Raw genomic sequence first — 18,513 nt, 5'->3', positions numbered from 1 at the left:
AGAGATTAATATAAAGTCCCTCACAAGAGGGGGAGGGGACAAGTCCCACAGAGTACATGGGAAGTGGGGGGGGCAGTGAATGGAGAGAGAAGTAGGAGAAAGAGAAGGGGAGGAGAGGAAAGCACATGTGACTAGGAAGATTGAGTCAGGGTAGGAATAGAAGACAGGAGAGAGAGAGAGAAAACAAACATAAAAGAGGAAGCCATTATTCGTTTGAAGAGAAAACTAAACCTAAAGAAAGGTCTAGAGACCTACAAGACTGCCGCCAACTAACAATTTGAGCAACTGTAGAAAGGCTACCATAAATGCCCTTCCCTGATAGTGAGATAAACAACTAAGTTATCCACCATCATGGAGCCCTCTTCTAGTACCTGTTGGAAACAGAAGCAAACACCCATAACTAAACACTGATTCGAACTAGTATCCAGATGCAGAGGGAGAGGAAAATACCAGGTTGCAGAAACACATAGAGACAGCTGACCTGAACAAGGAGGAGCTAACGGGCCCCCAGATTGATAGCTGGGAATCCAGCATTGGACTGACTCAGGCCCCCCTGAATATGGGTCTCAGCTAGAAGGACTGAGCAGTCTAAGGGACCTCAGACAGTGGAGCCAGGATGTATCCCTGGTGCACAAAAGGACCTTGTGGGCACATCTCCCATGGAGGGATACTCTCTTAACCTAGAGGCAGGAGAGAAGTCCTAGTCCCTACTCCAAATGACTTGACAGATTTACATGACCCCACCTGGATAGCATAGCCCTACATGTGGAATGAGGGTGGGGGATGGGAGGGGAGGGCGCATATAAGTGGGGAGAGAGGGTAAGAAGGAGAGAGGGAGGGAGGGAGAGGGAACTGGGATCGACATGTTAAAAAAATAAAAAAAGAAGTTTCTACCTTCAAAACATTATTTTCCAGTTGGGAAGATAGAACAAAGTTTTTAAAGTTAGTGTTATTGGATGTATGGTGCCTAGGAACACATTTTCTGTGAGTGGACCCCTGTGGGAAGAGAGGGAGCTACTTGTACAAATGCCTCAAGAAGGAGAGTTCCAGCAATGATAAGCAAACACTAAGTCAGGAGCACACAGGTGTGCAAGGAAGACAGTGCAGCTGAAGTGGAGTGAGTGATGGTCAAAGGGTGGTGAGCAAAGTGTCAGAGGGGCAGCTCTCAAGTCAAGACCAGGGTTGAGGATGGTGTTCCCTGTGAACGGGAAACCGGGGGTGGGGGGTGGGGGGAATTGTGAGCCAAGTAGTGATAGGTTTTAATTTCTAAGAACCACTGGCTGCTGTGGGGAGGATATTGTGTATTGGAGGAAGACGGGGATAAAGAGAAGGGCAGCTGGGATAAACCAGGTGGGAACTGAAGATGAAGATGTGATGTAAGTACACGATACAGAGGGAAGTGATGGAGGCAGGTGTCTGGGCAGGCCGAAGTGTGTGCACGTAGGATTTTCTGTTGAAGGACTTAAGGAAGTTTTTGCAAGTCTCTTTTTAAACTGCCAAGGAGTGTTTTAATCAGAGATGGGAGCTGTGTTGAAGAGTTCCATTTTTCCTCACCTTTCCCACTCCCTCTTCACTCCTAAAGCCCTGACTGGAACCCAGGTTTCAGTTTGGGTTTACTGGAACTGAACAAGCAGTTCTTGGAAAGACTACAACTGCCATTATGCATTCCTTAGCCCTATTCAAGCTGGATAGCTAATTCAAGCTGGATAGTTTCTCCCACCCTATAGCTAGAAAGTCTCTAACCATTATGCCACCAACCCATCCTATTGCAATCCATAAACTTTGTGTTTTCTCCATGGAATTTGACTAACCTTGCTTAAAATGAACTTGGGAGCTTCTCCTGGGGTTGACATTTGCTCATTTGCTGAATGGTTGACCCCTTGCATGCATGGAAAAATAAACACTCTTATTGATTGTGTGACTGGTGATCTTTCTGTGGGACTTCTTGAGGACTCTAACATTGGATAGTACTAAGTCATTGCTCTTGTTACTAAAGCAACATTGTTTTATATCATACATTTCACACTTTATTTACTCAGTTCATTATACATATTTTGTAAACATCTTAGTGTATTTCTTATTTAAAGTACATTGTCTTGAGTAGAGGAGAGCCAAATAAATATATGGGTATATATGTATATATGTATATATTTCACAGTAATCCCTCGTCCATTAAAGCACAGGCCTATGTAGTAGGGCATCCTTTCACATGAGCGACTGAAATACTGATAGAGTCTGAGGAAAAAAAGTTTGAATTTTTCTTGTTGTACATTCAATCCTAATCTGTAGTTAAATTATAGTTTGTTTGTTGTTGTTTTGTGCCTAAGGATGTTTCCAAAGCAGAATCCAGTCTTAAATACTTGGATAAAGGCAAACAGAATATATAGAAACAGCCCTAGTATTCGGAAAAAAACTTGTATTTCAAGAGTCTTGCCATGAGAATTGACATTTTTACATGTTTTGTCTGGATGATAATTGACTTTGTTCTGAAAAGCACACAAAATTTTACTTACTAATTCCCCATCCTATCTGAGCTTACCTCAAGGTAAAGGGACTATAGAATTTCATATAGGTGTTATATATAATATTTTATGTTCAATAATTAATCTCAGTTTACCCACTCTGTAAAATGGGGATAGTAACACTGTCTATTTCAATAGGTGTTGTGAGGAGCAAATAAGTTGATGTCTTGGGAGAGCTTTGTATATGACAAATAGTCAACTATTGACTATTATCAATATTTTATAGACTATATATTTCTGTTTAAACAAAAGTTTCTATGTTCCTAAACTGCCAGAATGCAAGTCCTATAGCTGTTTAACTTGGTCTGACTATCAGTGAACTATGTCTTGAGCCAGAGAAATCAGTGCATGTTATTTGATAAAAAGCAAACCAAAATAAAAAATGACAACAAGAACAATCCCCCTCACCCCACAACAGAGTAGGGCATGATGGCACCTTTAATCCTAGTACTCGGGGGACAGAGGCAGACAGATCTCTGTGAGTTCAAGGCCAGCCTGGTCTACATAGAGGATCTATGTATAGTGGGTTCTGGGCCAGTCTGATCTACATAGAGGAAGTCAAAATACTACAACCAACCAAACAACCAAAAAGCAAAAACAAAACAAAAACCAAACAAGCAAACAAACAAAAATCAACCATTACTACTTCCCACACACAATTTTCTTAACATTTTAAGTAGAATACTTAAAATTATTTTTGGTGGTAATTGCACTAATTTTAGCCAATAACACTGAACAGTAATTTTAGCATTTCCCAGGCTACTATTGCTGTCTGGGCTGTGTTTATTTGATGCTGAAAATGTTATATTAGTCCTCAAAACCCATATTTATCTTTTAATAGAATTGCATAAAGAAAAACCATGACTAACGACCAAAGGGTTGTAGTAGCTTCCTTGTATAGCTTTTGGGAATCAATGAATATGAAACAATCAAGTTATGCAGTACCCCTTAGCAATGATTTCTCTGTTCACATTTGCTGCTCTCTAAGAATTAAAGAGGTGGTGGCAAGGAGTGGTGAGATACTTGCTGTTCTTTGGGAATTTCCATTAGTTTGTGAAAAGGCAAAAAATAGCAATAACCAGCAAAAAAAAATAATAATCAACTTAGTTCAGAGATCAATGCGTGCTATGAAGGGAGTAAAACAAGACCCAAAGGCCAGAGGGACTGGTCACAACTAGATTAGACAGGGTGCCTTGCTATAGAGGTGACTTTGTAGTCAGTAAGTTAATGACAAAAAGAAGTAGTGAATAGACAGAGAGGCAGAGCTTCCCCAGCAGAAGGAAATGCAAACCACAGTACCCCATGTGGGACCAATCAGTTATGTCTTAGGAACAGGAATAAGGCTCTGAATGGGTATGAGCTAAGAAGAGAATTACAGAGCACAGTCATATAGGGAAGTAAAGGGTTTTACAGGAAGAGTAGGAAGCCAGGGTTTCATTCATGCAGGCAGTTATCACTGCAGGGTTAACAGTGACACACTCTGATTTACACTTTACAAAGACCATTCTGACTGGTGGGAACAACAGATTTCAGAGCATCAAGAGAGGGAGCAGGGAGAATAGTGTGGAAGCTGTAGCAGGCCACTGGGTGAAGAATGGTGTGACACAGAGGACTGCAGAAACCATGGAGAGAAACTACGTGGGCAGACAAAGGATGCTCCAGAAGTTGTGCAGACAGGAACCAGGGAGGGACTGGACTCAGGCACAGGAGAAACGATAAAGTCAAAGTTAATCTCTTGCAGTTTTGTCTAGCCAGCCGAGTGAATGAAGAATCAAGTTACAGAGAATGGAGAAGAGAGGAGGCCAGGCTGCATTAGTGAGGGACTCAGACTCTTCTTGTCATCCTCTGCATGCTTGTAATGCATCTGAAGCAGTTGTTTTCAACCTTCTTACTGCCTGTGACCCTTTAACACAGTACACGTAGTGGTGAACCCCAACCATAAAATTATTTTTTGCTACATCATAACTGTAATATTGATACTTTCATTAATTGTAATGTAAAAATATCTGTGTTCCCTGATAGTCTTAGGTGAAAGGGTCCTTAGACCTAAAGGGAGTCACCACCCACAGAATGAAAACCACTGGGTATGAGATTATATTCTATATGGAACATAGAACTTGTTTCTGAAAGAGTGAGTCATGCCAGGATTGAGTTGGGACAGGAGCCCTGTTCTTTGCAAATGATAAACAGGTGAAAAGTGAAAAAAAATTCACGGTGAAGATTCTTGACTTGCTAGTGACTTTTTTTCCAGGCTGCTACATTCCAAAGACATTTCCTGTTTTCCTTGATTATCTATGTCCTTCTGACACTTCTAGCTCTTACCCCCAGAACAATCACCACTCCTTGGTGCTGATCCACTACATTAAGCTTCACAGAAACTCCCCAGGAAAGACTGGATGCTAAATAAGAGCTTACTGAAGTCATCCATGAGGGTATCCGGAGTGACATAGCAAGACTAGACCAAATCTTCCTCACGACTGGCCCCTGTTTAGGTGGATGCATGAGATGGCAGAAAGAACACGGGCTGCTGCCACTGGTTTCATAGGAACAAGGAAATGAATTTCTACTTCCTAGTATGTGTAAATGGAGATTCCATATACTGTGTTTAAGCCATCATATTTTTAATGTATGAGCACTTGTGCTCCGGACCTCATCAGAGAAATGGCAGTTTATGCAACAGGCAGAAATAAGAGAGAAGAAAGTGGCATTTCCTGTAAAAAAAACACTCCCTTTCTCTAGATCACTGATTCTGAAAACATGGTCCCAGAACAGCTGCCTCAGCATCACACAGAAGTAAGAAATGCAAATCCTTGGCTCTACCTTAGGTCTAAAGAAGCAGAAACTCCAGGGGATTGGGGGAGTGTGAAGCCCACTCTCCTGTGGTCTGACACATCTTCCATGGGAATCTATTGACTACTAAAGATTCAGAGCCCCTGCTCTGGCCAGCAGTGGAAGAAGGCTGAAAGCAAAAGAAAGTGAAATCAAAGCACATGAATAAAATAACACGGGAATGTCACTCATCAAACCGTGAAGATACGCGCACACATAGCACATAGCCAAAACTCACACAGAGCAGATGGTGTTTCTGTTAGGGCTTTCAATCAAGAATTGAAACTGTATCAGATCACCCTTTCTCCAAGTCTTAAATAAGTATATACAGCATGTGTTTGATGGAAAGAGAAGACAGATAATTCTGAACATTAGACTCTATTTTAGCAGCTCCCCTCTCTTAAAGACTTTTGTTTTTGAATTGATTAAATTGAAGCAAAGGGGTATGTGGTAATTATCTTAGAGTTCTTCATTTCTCTGGACTATTTCAATTAGGACTAGAAAATGATCTTACGATATGTTGCCTAACATGACTGACAGTTTTATTTTAGCAAGGCAAATATGTTAAATGTAGTTAAGTACTGCTATGTTTAGAAAAATGCCTACTCCCCAATGGAGAAGAAATAACCTTTCATCATTAAAAAAAAAATGTCTTTCTCTTAGACTTCTGGGAATGATGGCAGATGAGAAGTTGCCTCTGTGTGGCCCAGGAGAAGAGTTTCAATGAGAAGAAGATGGCTTTCCTCCAAAAAGAAAAGAAAGGAGAACTTTGGAAAATCATAAAGGTGATAATAGTCTACATGAAAACCACAGAGAAAAAGATGGGTGACGGCACAGATGTTAGCTGGACAGTTCCAGTCCAGTGGCTCCATGGAAGTGGGAGGGGAAATTGTCATTCAGAAGATAAAGCAGGGAATCTCAAAGAGAAGAGATGGTGTCCTACCCTCATATGCTGCAGACCCAGTTAGGAGGATTTTTGTTTGCTTGTTTTATTTTTCTTGTCTCTTTAAGAGATGATTGTTCCAGGCAGTTCTAGCTGCCCTGTGATCTAATAGACTAGTCTGCTCTTGATTTTCCTGCCTCTGTCTCCCAAGTTCTCAGTACCAGGTATGTGCGATCATGCGATGTAAGTTGTAGTTGTTACCCAGACAGTCATTCTTACAGTAAATGGGTCAGCAGTGAAGAAGCTCATTTTGTCACTCTGTGTGACTTGGAGGCAGTGACTGAATGCCATCTTGGGAAGGAGCCTACTATCTCAAACTGATCCAATCTGGAGACCTGAGTGCAGGGAAGGACCACAAAGCAGGCAGCCTACCATAGCCCCAGGATGAGAGAAACCCTTAGAGGCAGCTAGGGAAAGCTGAAGGGTTGAGTACTGTCCAGAAGAGAAGTATGCAGTAAGAGGCTCATCTCAAACAGCAAATGACAGAGGGAAAGGCAGCTGTACTTCAGGGGCCCAGATAAGATCCTACCAACTGCCACTAATCCTGGAGTTTGATAGAGAGAAGAAACAACCTCTGGAGCCACCTATCTGCCATTCCCTGCTATAGAGCCCCCGACTTTGAAGCTCAAGCTAAATTCTGGACACCACACCTGCATTCCTCTAGTAGGGTGAATAAACTTAGGGCATAGAACTATGAAGACGCATATGCTGATGTATAGTTTTCAGTGTTGTGAGACCCCCCTGATTACAATATTAGCCACTACACATGGTACAGTTTGACAAGGATGGGAGAAGCTGCCCCGCCCACAGATTTCAAAGCTAAATGTGGCCAGCAGAGGACCCTTCTATGTAAAGAAGGGAAATTGCTAGTACAAGACAACGTTGGTGACCATGGATCACTTATCCAATGCAGGTGCAACAGTATAAGCATCAGGAAAGATAACAGTCCACGAATTCAAATGGTCTCTTCTTGCTTCTTGCATAAAACTAGCCATCCCTCAGTTCTGATGGCCCCAGCAGGAGCTGTTCCAATAGGCCGTTTTTTCCATCCTCCTTTTTATTTACTTTTGGACCCCCTATGCTTATCTCTTTCTGTTTTCCTACACTTTCAGCAGCAGTTTTACTTTATGACACTTTAAATTTTTGTGTGTTTCTATTTTCATTCCCTTTACACATTCATCTCATTTTGTGTATATAAGACATAAGTGAGATCAGATGGGCGTTGGTGGCACAATGCCTTTAATCCCAGAACTTGGGAGGCAGAGGCAGGCAGATCTCTGTGAGTTTGAGGCCAGCCTGGTCTTCAGAGCTAGCTCCAGGACAGGTTCCAAAACAATACAGAGAAACCCTGTCTCGAAAAACCAAGAAAAAAAAAAAAAAAGGTGAGATCACTGAGGGCATGTTAGAAAATTATAATGACACATATATGTGACAATTATGCAACAAAACCCATTATTTTGTACCCCAACTTAAAATTTTAATAAAAAAGAAAATATCTTCCTTTTGGCAAAACATTTGCTGATTATTTTATTGTATATTTTCATGCTACCTTCTAATGTATTCAAATACTGGGTTATAGTATATTCTTTTCGACATAAGGAGGAGTTTGTTTTTCTTTAAGTTTTATGTATTACATACTGTAAGACAATAGACTACCACAGACCCACAGACAAAAATGTAGGCTGGATATCTGGAAGATGGCAGGTAACCTTGATGGTGGTAGAACAGTTGAAATGATTTAGTATAGGATATATATTATGGACCAGGAGAATGTGGGTGCTGGGTATGACAGAAAGATGTAGACATGGCTTTAGGAGTTCCTTCATCTAAGCATATGGTAGACAGAGGAGCCAATCACTAACATGGGAGGCACTAGGGGAGGAACGAGTATAGGATTAAGGAAAGACAAGAGTTCATCAATAAACACACCATGTTTCAAATGCCTTTTAGATGTTCTCATAGTGAGCCTTATGTAGTTTGTTCCTGGGGTTGTGTTGATGATACCTTGGCTACATAGCTGAAGAATTGCTTTTTACACTTTTTTAAACTGTTTTGTTTTCAACAAGAAAAGAAAATGTAATCATCTGTCAAAAATGAAGGACACATTTATTAGAAGTCTGAGAAGAAAAAGCTATAGTAAGTTTGACTAGCAAGATGTTAGGGTTTACTGGGAAACACTAAAAGCTTACTTGAAGCTGGTGATCCAGAAAGTACAATGGGACTGGCTTTCTGATTTATTCTCAGCCATTGAAAATACAGTGGATAGTGTTTCATCAGGGTTGAGATTATACAGTGGAACATGATGGAATCGCCAATGCCAAGAGTGCTTCTTTGTTTAAGTATGTAGTTTAAAATAGCAAGAGTATGTTTATGTTATTTCATAAATTTTGGAATTCTGTACTAATTCCAAGCCAAATTTCATCAAACTCATTTTTCAAATTATAACTCAATCAGCAACCTAAATATAATTATTAGCATCAAATATTCTAACATAAAATAATCCAATTATACACTAATTTTACACTAACATGTTATAAAATGATGGCTAGAAAATATTCAATGATTTTATTTTCATGATTAAATTATGTAAAAACAGTTTTGTACATCAAGTAAGATCACAAAAGTACATCATTTACAATAGGTCAGAATCTGAACTGTAGTGTTTCAGGGTGGTATTTGTTGGCAATGCATGGCATGATGTCATGTGAGGTGCAAAGTGAGCTTGTGGTGTGTTTAGAACCAAGTTAGGTTGTGCAATGTGTGAATGCTGACAGAAACACCAGATTGATTATATGTTTGAGTCTATACTGTACATTCAGAAATGCTTTATTAATGCTCAACGTTTAGCAGTTTCTACATCCAGTACAGGACTTGCAGAGTTTGAAACCTACTATTTTAAGAAGCTTTTTTTTTTTTTAAATCAGATCACTAAACCTTAACACTTTAGTTCTCTCATTCAGAAGAGAAAAGATCTGGATGGATATCCAAAAGCCTTTTTTTTTTTTTCTAATGAATTTAGTGCTGAAATTCAGTTGGTGGGAAAACCTTATCTAACTGTCAGTGAGGTTATTCATTTCTTTGTGTGGCAGTGTGAATAAGAATGGTCCTCATTGCCCATATGTTTGAATACTTATTACCCAGGTGGTGAAACTGTTTGGAAAAGATTAGGAGATGCAGTCTCATTGGAGGAGGTATGTTACTCAGGATTGGCTTTCAGGTTCCAAAAAACTTATTTTCTCTCATTGCCACCTGGTTGCAGATTAAAATGTGAGCTCCCAGCTGTTCCTGCTGACATGCCTCTGCTCTGCTATCATGGACTGTAAGTCCATTTCAAACTGTAAGTCCAAATCAATACTTTCATTTGTAAGTTTTCTTGGTCATAGTGTTTTGTCACAGCCATAGAAAAGTCACTAAGACACTATGTTTATTCCCATTTATGTGAATATCCATGTATTTCTAAATTATAATGTGTGTTGAAAACAGTTTTCTAGTTTCTTCCAGGGTAGTTCGTATGAGATACGTGTTTACGTATCTTCTCTAATTTTATATTTTACAGCTTTTATACATTATATTACTCATATGTAGATCTTGTTTCACATTATATAGTATATATATAATATACATGGTAGTATATTTTTTAAAATTATAAAAAAATCCAAAGTTTTCAGAGTCTACTAAATATTTTAGCAGAAGGAAAACTTTCAAACTCAAACTCTGAGGCCAGCATTTCCCTGTTATCAAAGCAAGACAAGGACAAAACAAGGAAAAAAACTATGGACCAATATCTCTATTAATACTGATATAAAAATATTCATAAAATATCATAAAATTGAGTTCAGTAGTGTATTAAACAGATTAGATAATGTGGAGAAATGGAAGTCATTCTTGGCATGCAAGGATAGCTTAATTTCCTTGAAAATTAATGAATGTAATATATAACATTTAATGCTCAATAATGTCCCAATATGCAGAGAAAGTATTTGACAAAAATCAATATTTTTGATTATAAAAAAACAACAAGTGAGGAATAAAAGAGAATTACCTCAACATAATAAAGACTACATGCTAGAACTGCTTATCCGACATCATTTGTGTAAGATTGGGAGCTTTTCTTTTAAGATCAAGATCAAGGCAAGGACACCCAATTTTGCCACTTATGTTTAGTATAGTATTGAAAATTCCACCCAGCATGTTAGAACCTCAGGACATCAGCCCTTTCATTTGCTCATCACTGCCCCTGTGTCCTTATTCTTTCTGTTCTTACTTTCTCAATGTGATATGATCACAGTATGCTTTCCAAAACTTGTGAGGACAACCACATTTCAGTTTGTTTATGTTTTATAAGATTAAGTGAATCCTTGAAATTAGGTGCATACTGAGTGAATGAAATTAACAGTAATGAATTGTTCATTTAAAACTGGTGACTGATAAATGTTATATGAGGTACATATAACTATAATCTAAAAACAACCTGAAATATGGTTGTCCTCACAAGTTTTGGAAAGTATACTGATGCCCTGAGGTTCTGATGAGGTGGAAACAACTTGGAACTATACCTAACTGGTCATCAGAACCTGGAATCCTAGACTGTGATCCCAGGGGAGGCGAGAAGGGTGGTAGCAAGATTGATAAAATGAAATGACAAACATTCCAATGTTTGAGCAAATACAAAAGGCAATAGATGTGTGCTGCCCTATCCTGGACCAGAACAAGTGGATTGTGGGAAATAATGTTCTAGAAGATACCAAGGGAAGAAGTGCTTAGGAGAGAGTTCCAGATAGAGATGAAGGGGAAGGCACTACTAAAAAGTATGATGCAAGATGGTGGTTTGAAAGAGACCAAGCTTTGAACAGATAGAGGCACATTTAATTAAATGTGTATACTTTTATTGTATCTATCACATGCAAAGAACGGCCTTGGAAAAGTTGAAGAAGATACTGTATTATACCCCAGAAGTTCAAAGAAGTGTGAACAAATAAAAGGTCTGGAAAAACACAAAATAACATTTTGAAAATTCTGAATTAGAGCTACTGTGTGGTACATAATAGACATTGTGTCCGATGAATGACTACACTGAAATATTGTAATCCTAAGACACATTTTTAATGGGCTAGACTTTTCTCATTTTCAAATTGTGGAAGTCATTTGAGTGACCAATTATTCTGCATAAAGACATTAAGAAGAGGGAAGAGCGCAGGGGAAGGGGTCGTATAAAGTTTGAAATATTGTATACCTATGAGGACATGACTCCAAATATAAACTCTGACTACATCATAAATCATGATGCTGGAAATCTGCCATTGTTAAAAGTAGAATTATTTATTGGACCACAATGTTAATCTCACAGTAAGAACATGTGGCCTTAGGTGAGTTGAGAAGGGAACTGCTCCATGTTGAGGGCAACACTGCTGCCTCCTCCCCTTTGGAGTTCTGTTGGCAGTGATTTTTGTCACAGTGGCCCATCAATCATGCACTGAGTTGTTCTTTTAGCAGACCTTTGTGATTCCCTCATACTACTTTTTTTTTTTTTTTTTACCAAATACCTACAAGTTTATTACCTCTGTGATCACAATTACTTTATTACTTGTATCTTGGAGACAAATTCACACTGGTTAGCCCTAGCTGGCCTGAAATTGCTATGTAGATCAGGCTGGTCTTGAACTTATGGCAAAGCTCCTGCCACTGCCTCCTGAGTGCTGGGATCACATGCATCATGCCTGTGTTGGTTCTTCTTTAATACTGAAAGGAGAAATATCCAGAGCTCCTAAAAGTACTGAATCAACAAAAGGATCATTAACTTTAAGCCCATAGTTCTCAACTTGGGAATCGTGACCACTTTGGGGGTCTAATGACCTTTTCACAGGGGTCACCTAATACCATCTGCATACCATGTTTTCACATTAAAATTTGTAGCAGCAAAATTACAGTTATGAAGTAGCAATGAAAATAATTTTATGTTTAGGGAGTCACCACAACATGAGGAACTGTATTAGGAAGGTTGAGGACCATTGCTTAAAGGAGGGGGGAGGGGGAGAGGAAGGAGAGAGAGGGAGAGAGGGAACAGAGGAGAGAGGGAGAGCATGTGAGGGTTTTGTAGGATAGAAGAGTAGATGACTTTTGTGGACTGTAGCACATTAAAGTCAGAAAAGTCATGAGGGGAAAAGTAGGGAAAGAACAGTGTTGATTTGGTGTTTTCTGTTGTTATAACATTAGTGGTCATTATCATGAAAATAATAGCCCAAATTTTCCTGATCTGCAGTGGAGTGTGCACAATAGTGAAAGGATATTTTCAACAAGACAGGTTCTCTTCATTGTCAAGGATCCATGAAACAGTGCAACAAATTTGGGAGCTAGGACTTCTTCTGTCTTTGATCTCTTTGCCTCTTAAGTCTGGGTCCCACAAGTTTTAATGAAATTTTAGAAAATGTAAATAAAAGAATAGGGAGAGATACAGTGCACCAAGAAGCTAACTTGTTTTTGAAACAATGGCAGGACATTCGGTATTTTGTGTATGTTGAGTACCCTGGTGAACCTGTTAGTTTTTTTTTTTTTTTTTTTTCTAGCCTGGGTTATACATGAAAAGTAGATTCCTAACCTAATAGTAGGCACTGAGAGGGCATTTATGGTCAGAGTCACATCTATTGTCTTGATCAGTAACAGGATTCCCTAGGGGAATTCAAGTTTCTGCTATCAAGTAGAAACTGCATGTTACAAGGTAGCAAGAACCCCGAGACAAGGATGGTGTCCATGATGAAACTGATGGCCCTTCAATCTCTATCCACCTGAGAACAAATGGAGATTTAGGTGAAACTTCAGCTTTTACTGATAGTAATCCCAAAACTATTTATGGGATGTAGCAGTTACAGTGATGGGAGAAATGCTAAGTTGGAGGGGCTTAGTGAATTTTGCTATGTAAAGAAATGTGCTTAATTTGCATATATACATATTCCCACATTTTATCCCTTAAATATCTATTCATCAATTCAATGAACACTTATTATTTACATGCCTGCAATCCAAGAACCCAGGAGGCCAAGATAGGAGACTCTCAAGTTCCAGGCCAGTCTACGCTACACAGCAAGATTAAGTATCAATAACACAAAACAAAAATGTTGAGTGCTTGTATTTGCCAGGTACGTTTTAGTGGCTGGGCCTAACTGTATTGAGCAACACAGACAATCTACTCTCATGGAGTTTATGATTGAGAACAGACGAGGAAATACTATGTGCTATATAGTGACAATAGGATGAAGAAAATTAGAGCATGGGAAGAAATAGGGAAATGCATGATGTCCAGCACACTTGTGCATGTCTGTAATCCTAACATACAGAAGGCAGAGGGAGGAGGATTACTGAAGGTTCAAGACCAGTTTGTCTATATAAGAATTCCAGCCCAGAGGGAGCTACCTTATCTCAATTCAAAAGCCAGTGACAGAAAGAGAGAAGGAAAGAAAGTGAAAGAGTAAGAGAAACGGGCAGAAAAACAGGACATGGAACTTCAGAATGGAGTGATAGCTAATTTAGTTTCCAGGGAAGGACCCTCTGAAAAGATGTTTTCAGGTGTTTTGACAACAACCTGAGAGGGTGGCTTCATGGGTATGTGGATACAAAGGCATTGCAATTGACGAGCATAGAGCTGGCTGGAGAGTTGCTTCGGTGGTTAAGAAGAACACTTACTGCTCTTGTAAAGGACCTGAGTTTGGTTCCCATCATCCACATCAGGTCGTTTTCAACCACCTGTAACTCTAGCTCCTGGGGGATTCTGACACCCTCAGCCTCCTCTGGTACCTGTACATTCACACACATACCCACAGACATACTCATCTATAATGTATTTAAGGCTAATAAAAATAAATATTTTTTTAAGAGAGAAAGGAAAGACAGATGTGCAAATGACTGATGCTTCTAAGGAATAATTCAGAGCCCAGAGTGTCTGAACAGAGTGATAGGGAGACAGTAATATGTAGGTTATATAAGAGATAATAGTGACAGAACCACAAGTCCAACAAACAAGCCATTGCATGAGATGATGAAATATCTAAAAGGTTTCAAGCAAAAGCATAACTGCAAATCTCTTGTTTACCACAGTATACTAGTAGCTGGGTTGAGAGGAGAATAACAAATCGAGTCCCCGCCCTTTAAGATGCCCGAGGACACCATGGTGTCACTATGTACCTTTTACCAACCCATGTCTTTTCTGTCTAAACACTAAGGGCTGCAGGCCAGCCAGGGGAAGGCTCAGCCCAGTGGCCAGTCTTCCAAGGAAGGAAGCAATTAATTATCTGTTTGAGAAATTAGGAACATGCTGCATACACACTATTAACAGTGTCTATAACCAAAATTTTCTATTGAAAAAATATGATTTAGCAAAAATATTTACCTGTGTGGTGACATTCATTTCTTTTTGTTTTTTATTATATCTTTCTGCTTCAGTATCTGCAATACACAAAGCATTTCTATAAAATTCGAAAACATCAAAAACATCCACAAAACGCAGTTTCTAGTTTAATAAGTTTCTCAGAAAGTTAGAGCTTGCATTGTGATACTTGAGAGTGCTTTACAGTCTAGAGTTACTAATGAGGTGTTAAAATAACCCCTTTGTTGGTAATTTTTAAAGCTGTAACTTGCCATCAGAGGTAATCTACTTCAGTCAAGCATTTGGAAACCGAGCTAAGATGCAAAGGGTCTAAATGATGGTACTACTTACAGTGGGGAAGCACTGTGAGCCGGCTTGCTGTTTGTTTGTTTGAAGCTATTTGTAAGTTCCAGAGGGTTAGATGGCCGACTAGAGGCTGCCTTCGAGGCAGTGAAAGAAGAGAGCCAAAAAGAATTAAAAAATGACTTGATTGCAGAGGGAAGTAGTAGAAAAGCTTTGGAAACCCACAAAAGCAGCAAAAAGATATGGAAAAGAATAGGGGGAAAATACGTAAAACACAAGATGCGGACAAGCAAGAAGCCGAGCACAGCTTCAGCTCTACAGTTCCTTGTGAGGACCCAGCAGCTGCTTCCAAAGAGAAGTCTGATGGAGGCTATGCCTCCCTTCTCAGGACAAGCCAGACTCACAGGAACAGCAGCTCCAGTGGAGACTGCACTGGTGGATCAGTCAGCAGGAAAGAAAGATTGTCATGACACATCCCTCGAGGGCAGCTGAACATGGTCTTCCCCCCCTTTGTTACTTGCATATATTAACTAGACATAACAGTTCCTTAGACTGCCCAGGCCTTCTAACTGAGACCCATGTTCAGGGAGTCTGAGTCAGACCAATGCTGGTTTCCAAGCTATCAGTCTTGGGGGCCCATTAGCTCCTTCTTGTTCAGGTCAACTGTCTCTGTGGGTTTCTATAGCCTGGTCTTGTCCTGCCTCTCTGCATCTGGATTCCAGCTCAGCTCAGTGTTTAGCTGTGGGTGTCTGCTTCTGTTTCCATCAGCTACTAGATAAGGCCTCTATGATGGTTGATAAGTTAGTCATCAATCTCATTATCAGTGAAGGGCATTTATGGTAGCCTTTCCATTGTTGCTCAATTTGTTATTTGGGGTCAGTCTTGTAGGTCTCTGGACATTTCTCTGGAGTCAGTTTTCTCTTCAAACCTACTTCTAATCCAGATCTTTTAGGTGGGAAGACCCACCTTTGTTCTGGGCCACACCTTTTGCTGGCAGCCTGTATGAAGAACATGGAAGAAGGAAGCTTTCTCTCTCTACCTTCTTGCTCTTGCTGGCAAGTCCATTCTTTCACTGCAATTACAGACTACTTCATTTGAATTCTGATATATACTGAAGAAATCCAACCTCATGGGCTAGATAACCACTAGATTCTTGAACCTTCCATTGATAGACAGCCATCGTTGGACTAGCTGGACCACAGCCTGTAAGCCATTCTAATAAACTAAACACACACACACACACACACACACACACACACACACACACACACACACACACACACACACACACACACACACACACACACACACAGAGAGAGAGAGAGAGAGAGAGAGAGAGAGAGAGAGAGAGAGAGAGAGAGAGAGAGAGAGAAGAACCAGAAAAAAAATGCACTTTTAGCATACAAAAAGGCTGAACACTAATGGACTGCAAGAGTGCAGGTGGCTGACTTGGAATGGAAAGTGCATGGAGAAATAGTCCTCCCCTCAGTGGCTGTGATTAGATTGTTTCAACCGAGAATGAACTGAGAGTTTGATAGCTCCGAGCCTGAGGCCAATGGATGGATCAAATTCAGGACCCACACAGTAGCAGTGCTTCAGCAAGGTGCTTGATGTCTAGGAGGCTTTGAAAAGATGAGGGCGGATCCTGTGACTCTGCTGGTTTAGTACTGTGGTTACTTCCCATATTCAGAGCATTTTGGAGATACACTCCCAACACACTTAGCCCCCAGTAAAACATTATCCACCAGGCAGTGTAGTCTGGAGAGCCTCAAAGAGTGAGAAGATCTTCCTAGCCATAGAATAGAAAGTTTAATGCATCCAGCAGAGGCCCCTGTCACGCAAAGATGGGAAATGGCTTCTGTGAACACAGCTCCCAGGGCATCAGACACTTGTGTAGACTGCTCACAAACCAGAGAGAGACAGGAGTCCACAGGCTGAATGACCCTCCTCTGCATGCTCAGAACTGGAGATCGTTGGTTATTGAAGACACAGAAAGAAGGTGCTTAACCACCTCCTCATTCTCTGCCTTACCTTTTTTTTTCTTTTTCATATGACCCCCCCATCACATATGTAGAAGGATTTTAACTAGGTTGTATTAATTTTCATTGAGGTCTTTATTTGCCATTCAGCTTCATGCATTTGGATAATTTTATTAAAGAATTTTTTACTTGGAGAATTTTTTTTTCTTAGTTTCTTTTTGTTCTCTGTATTTCCTGTTCCGGCCTATGTTTAGTAGTATTTTAACCATATTGGCTTAATTTTTTAAAAATACAGTGTGTGTGTGTGTGTGTGTGTGTGTGTGTGTGTCACAGTATGCTTGTGGAATCAGAGGAAAATTTTCATGTTTCTCTCTTTCCACCATGTCAGTCCCAGGATGCTCAAACTCAGATCATCAGCACCTTTACTCACTGAACCATCTTTTTAGTCCTAACATTTTTTCTTTTATGTATATTCACTGTACACAGTACTGTTACATAGGGACATTTTCATACAAGTATACATTACACATTGAGTGTATTCCTTCCCCTCACCACTCCTTCCCTTTTCTCACCTTGCCCCCTCCATTTAGTCCCTTGTTCCCTCAGGTAATTTGATTTTACTTTAATGTCATATATGTATGTATGTATGTATGCGAGTGTATATACATATATGATTTTGTGCATTTACATAAAGTCTAGGGAATACAGATCAAAGAAAATATATGATGTTTATCTTTCTAGGACTGGCTTATTCACTAAATATGATTACTTTTAACTGCATTCATTTCCTTGCAAACAATATTCACTCTTCATTGTTGCTGAACAAACTTTCATTGTACACACACACACACACACACACATTCTCATACTCTAGAAGGTAGTATCTGCATATGAGATCATTGTGCAATTCTGTACCTCAGTCACTTCACTTAGTATACTACTTTTACTTTCATAAATTTCTTGCAAACTTCATTATTGTTTGTGACTGAATAAAATTCTGCTGCATATATACATATATGTAGCTGAAATTATATATATATTCATTTGTCTTTTGATGAGCATCTAAGCTGTTCCATTTCCTTTCTGCTATGAATAGGGTATCAATAAACATGGATGTCCCTCCCTTCTACTTCCTGTGTCGCCGCTCTTAAGACTTCCTCTTTCATGATATGGTGCTTTATTTTTCAACTGACAGTTGCTCTGCCTTTTGACCTATGGTTAATTTTATATAATCCTGGTTACAATATTCAAGCAGAGTGCTCTTAGATTAAAGGTGTATGTTAGGGCTGAGCCGAATCACAGCTAGAAGTAGGTTCCTCCAGTAAACAATGCAATCTCGCTTGTTCTTAGATTTTTTTTTTTTTTTTGTGTTCTCTTTATATTCTAGATATTCTATGTCACAGGTATAGGCAGATAAAATCATCTCCCATTCTGTCGACCGTGTCTTCACTTGACTATTTAGCTGCAGCCTTTTATTTACAGGCTCTGTTTGCCTATCAATTGGTGTTCTTCTCTGAGTGACTAAAGTCTATTAAGAAAATTCTTCCTGTCCATGAATAAATCACCCTGAATATGGTTGAT

The 18,513-nt window shown here is 39.6% G+C and overlaps 1 protein-coding gene across 1 annotated transcript in view; it reads right to left on the bottom strand.

Moving 5' to 3' along the window:
- Sel1l2 (SEL1L2 adaptor subunit of ERAD E3 ligase) overlaps positions 1-18,513 on the bottom strand; it is a 116,836-nt gene that overhangs the window by 69,570 nt on the left and 28,753 nt on the right. The window contains exon 2 of the mRNA XM_051183278.1: positions 14,675-14,730. Within this exon, the coding sequence (XP_051039235.1) occupies positions 14,675-14,730 (56 nt within the window). The remainder of the gene's footprint in view (positions 1-14,674; positions 14,731-18,513) is intronic.

This window comes from Phodopus roborovskii, unplaced genomic scaffold (assembly GCF_943737965.1).
Source record: "Phodopus roborovskii unplaced genomic scaffold, PHOROB, whole genome shotgun sequence".
Classification (NCBI taxonomy): Eukaryota; Metazoa; Chordata; class Mammalia; order Rodentia; family Cricetidae; genus Phodopus; species Phodopus roborovskii.
The sequence above is the reverse complement of the archived record's forward strand: the minus strand, read 5'-3'. Positions and strand labels throughout refer to the sequence as shown.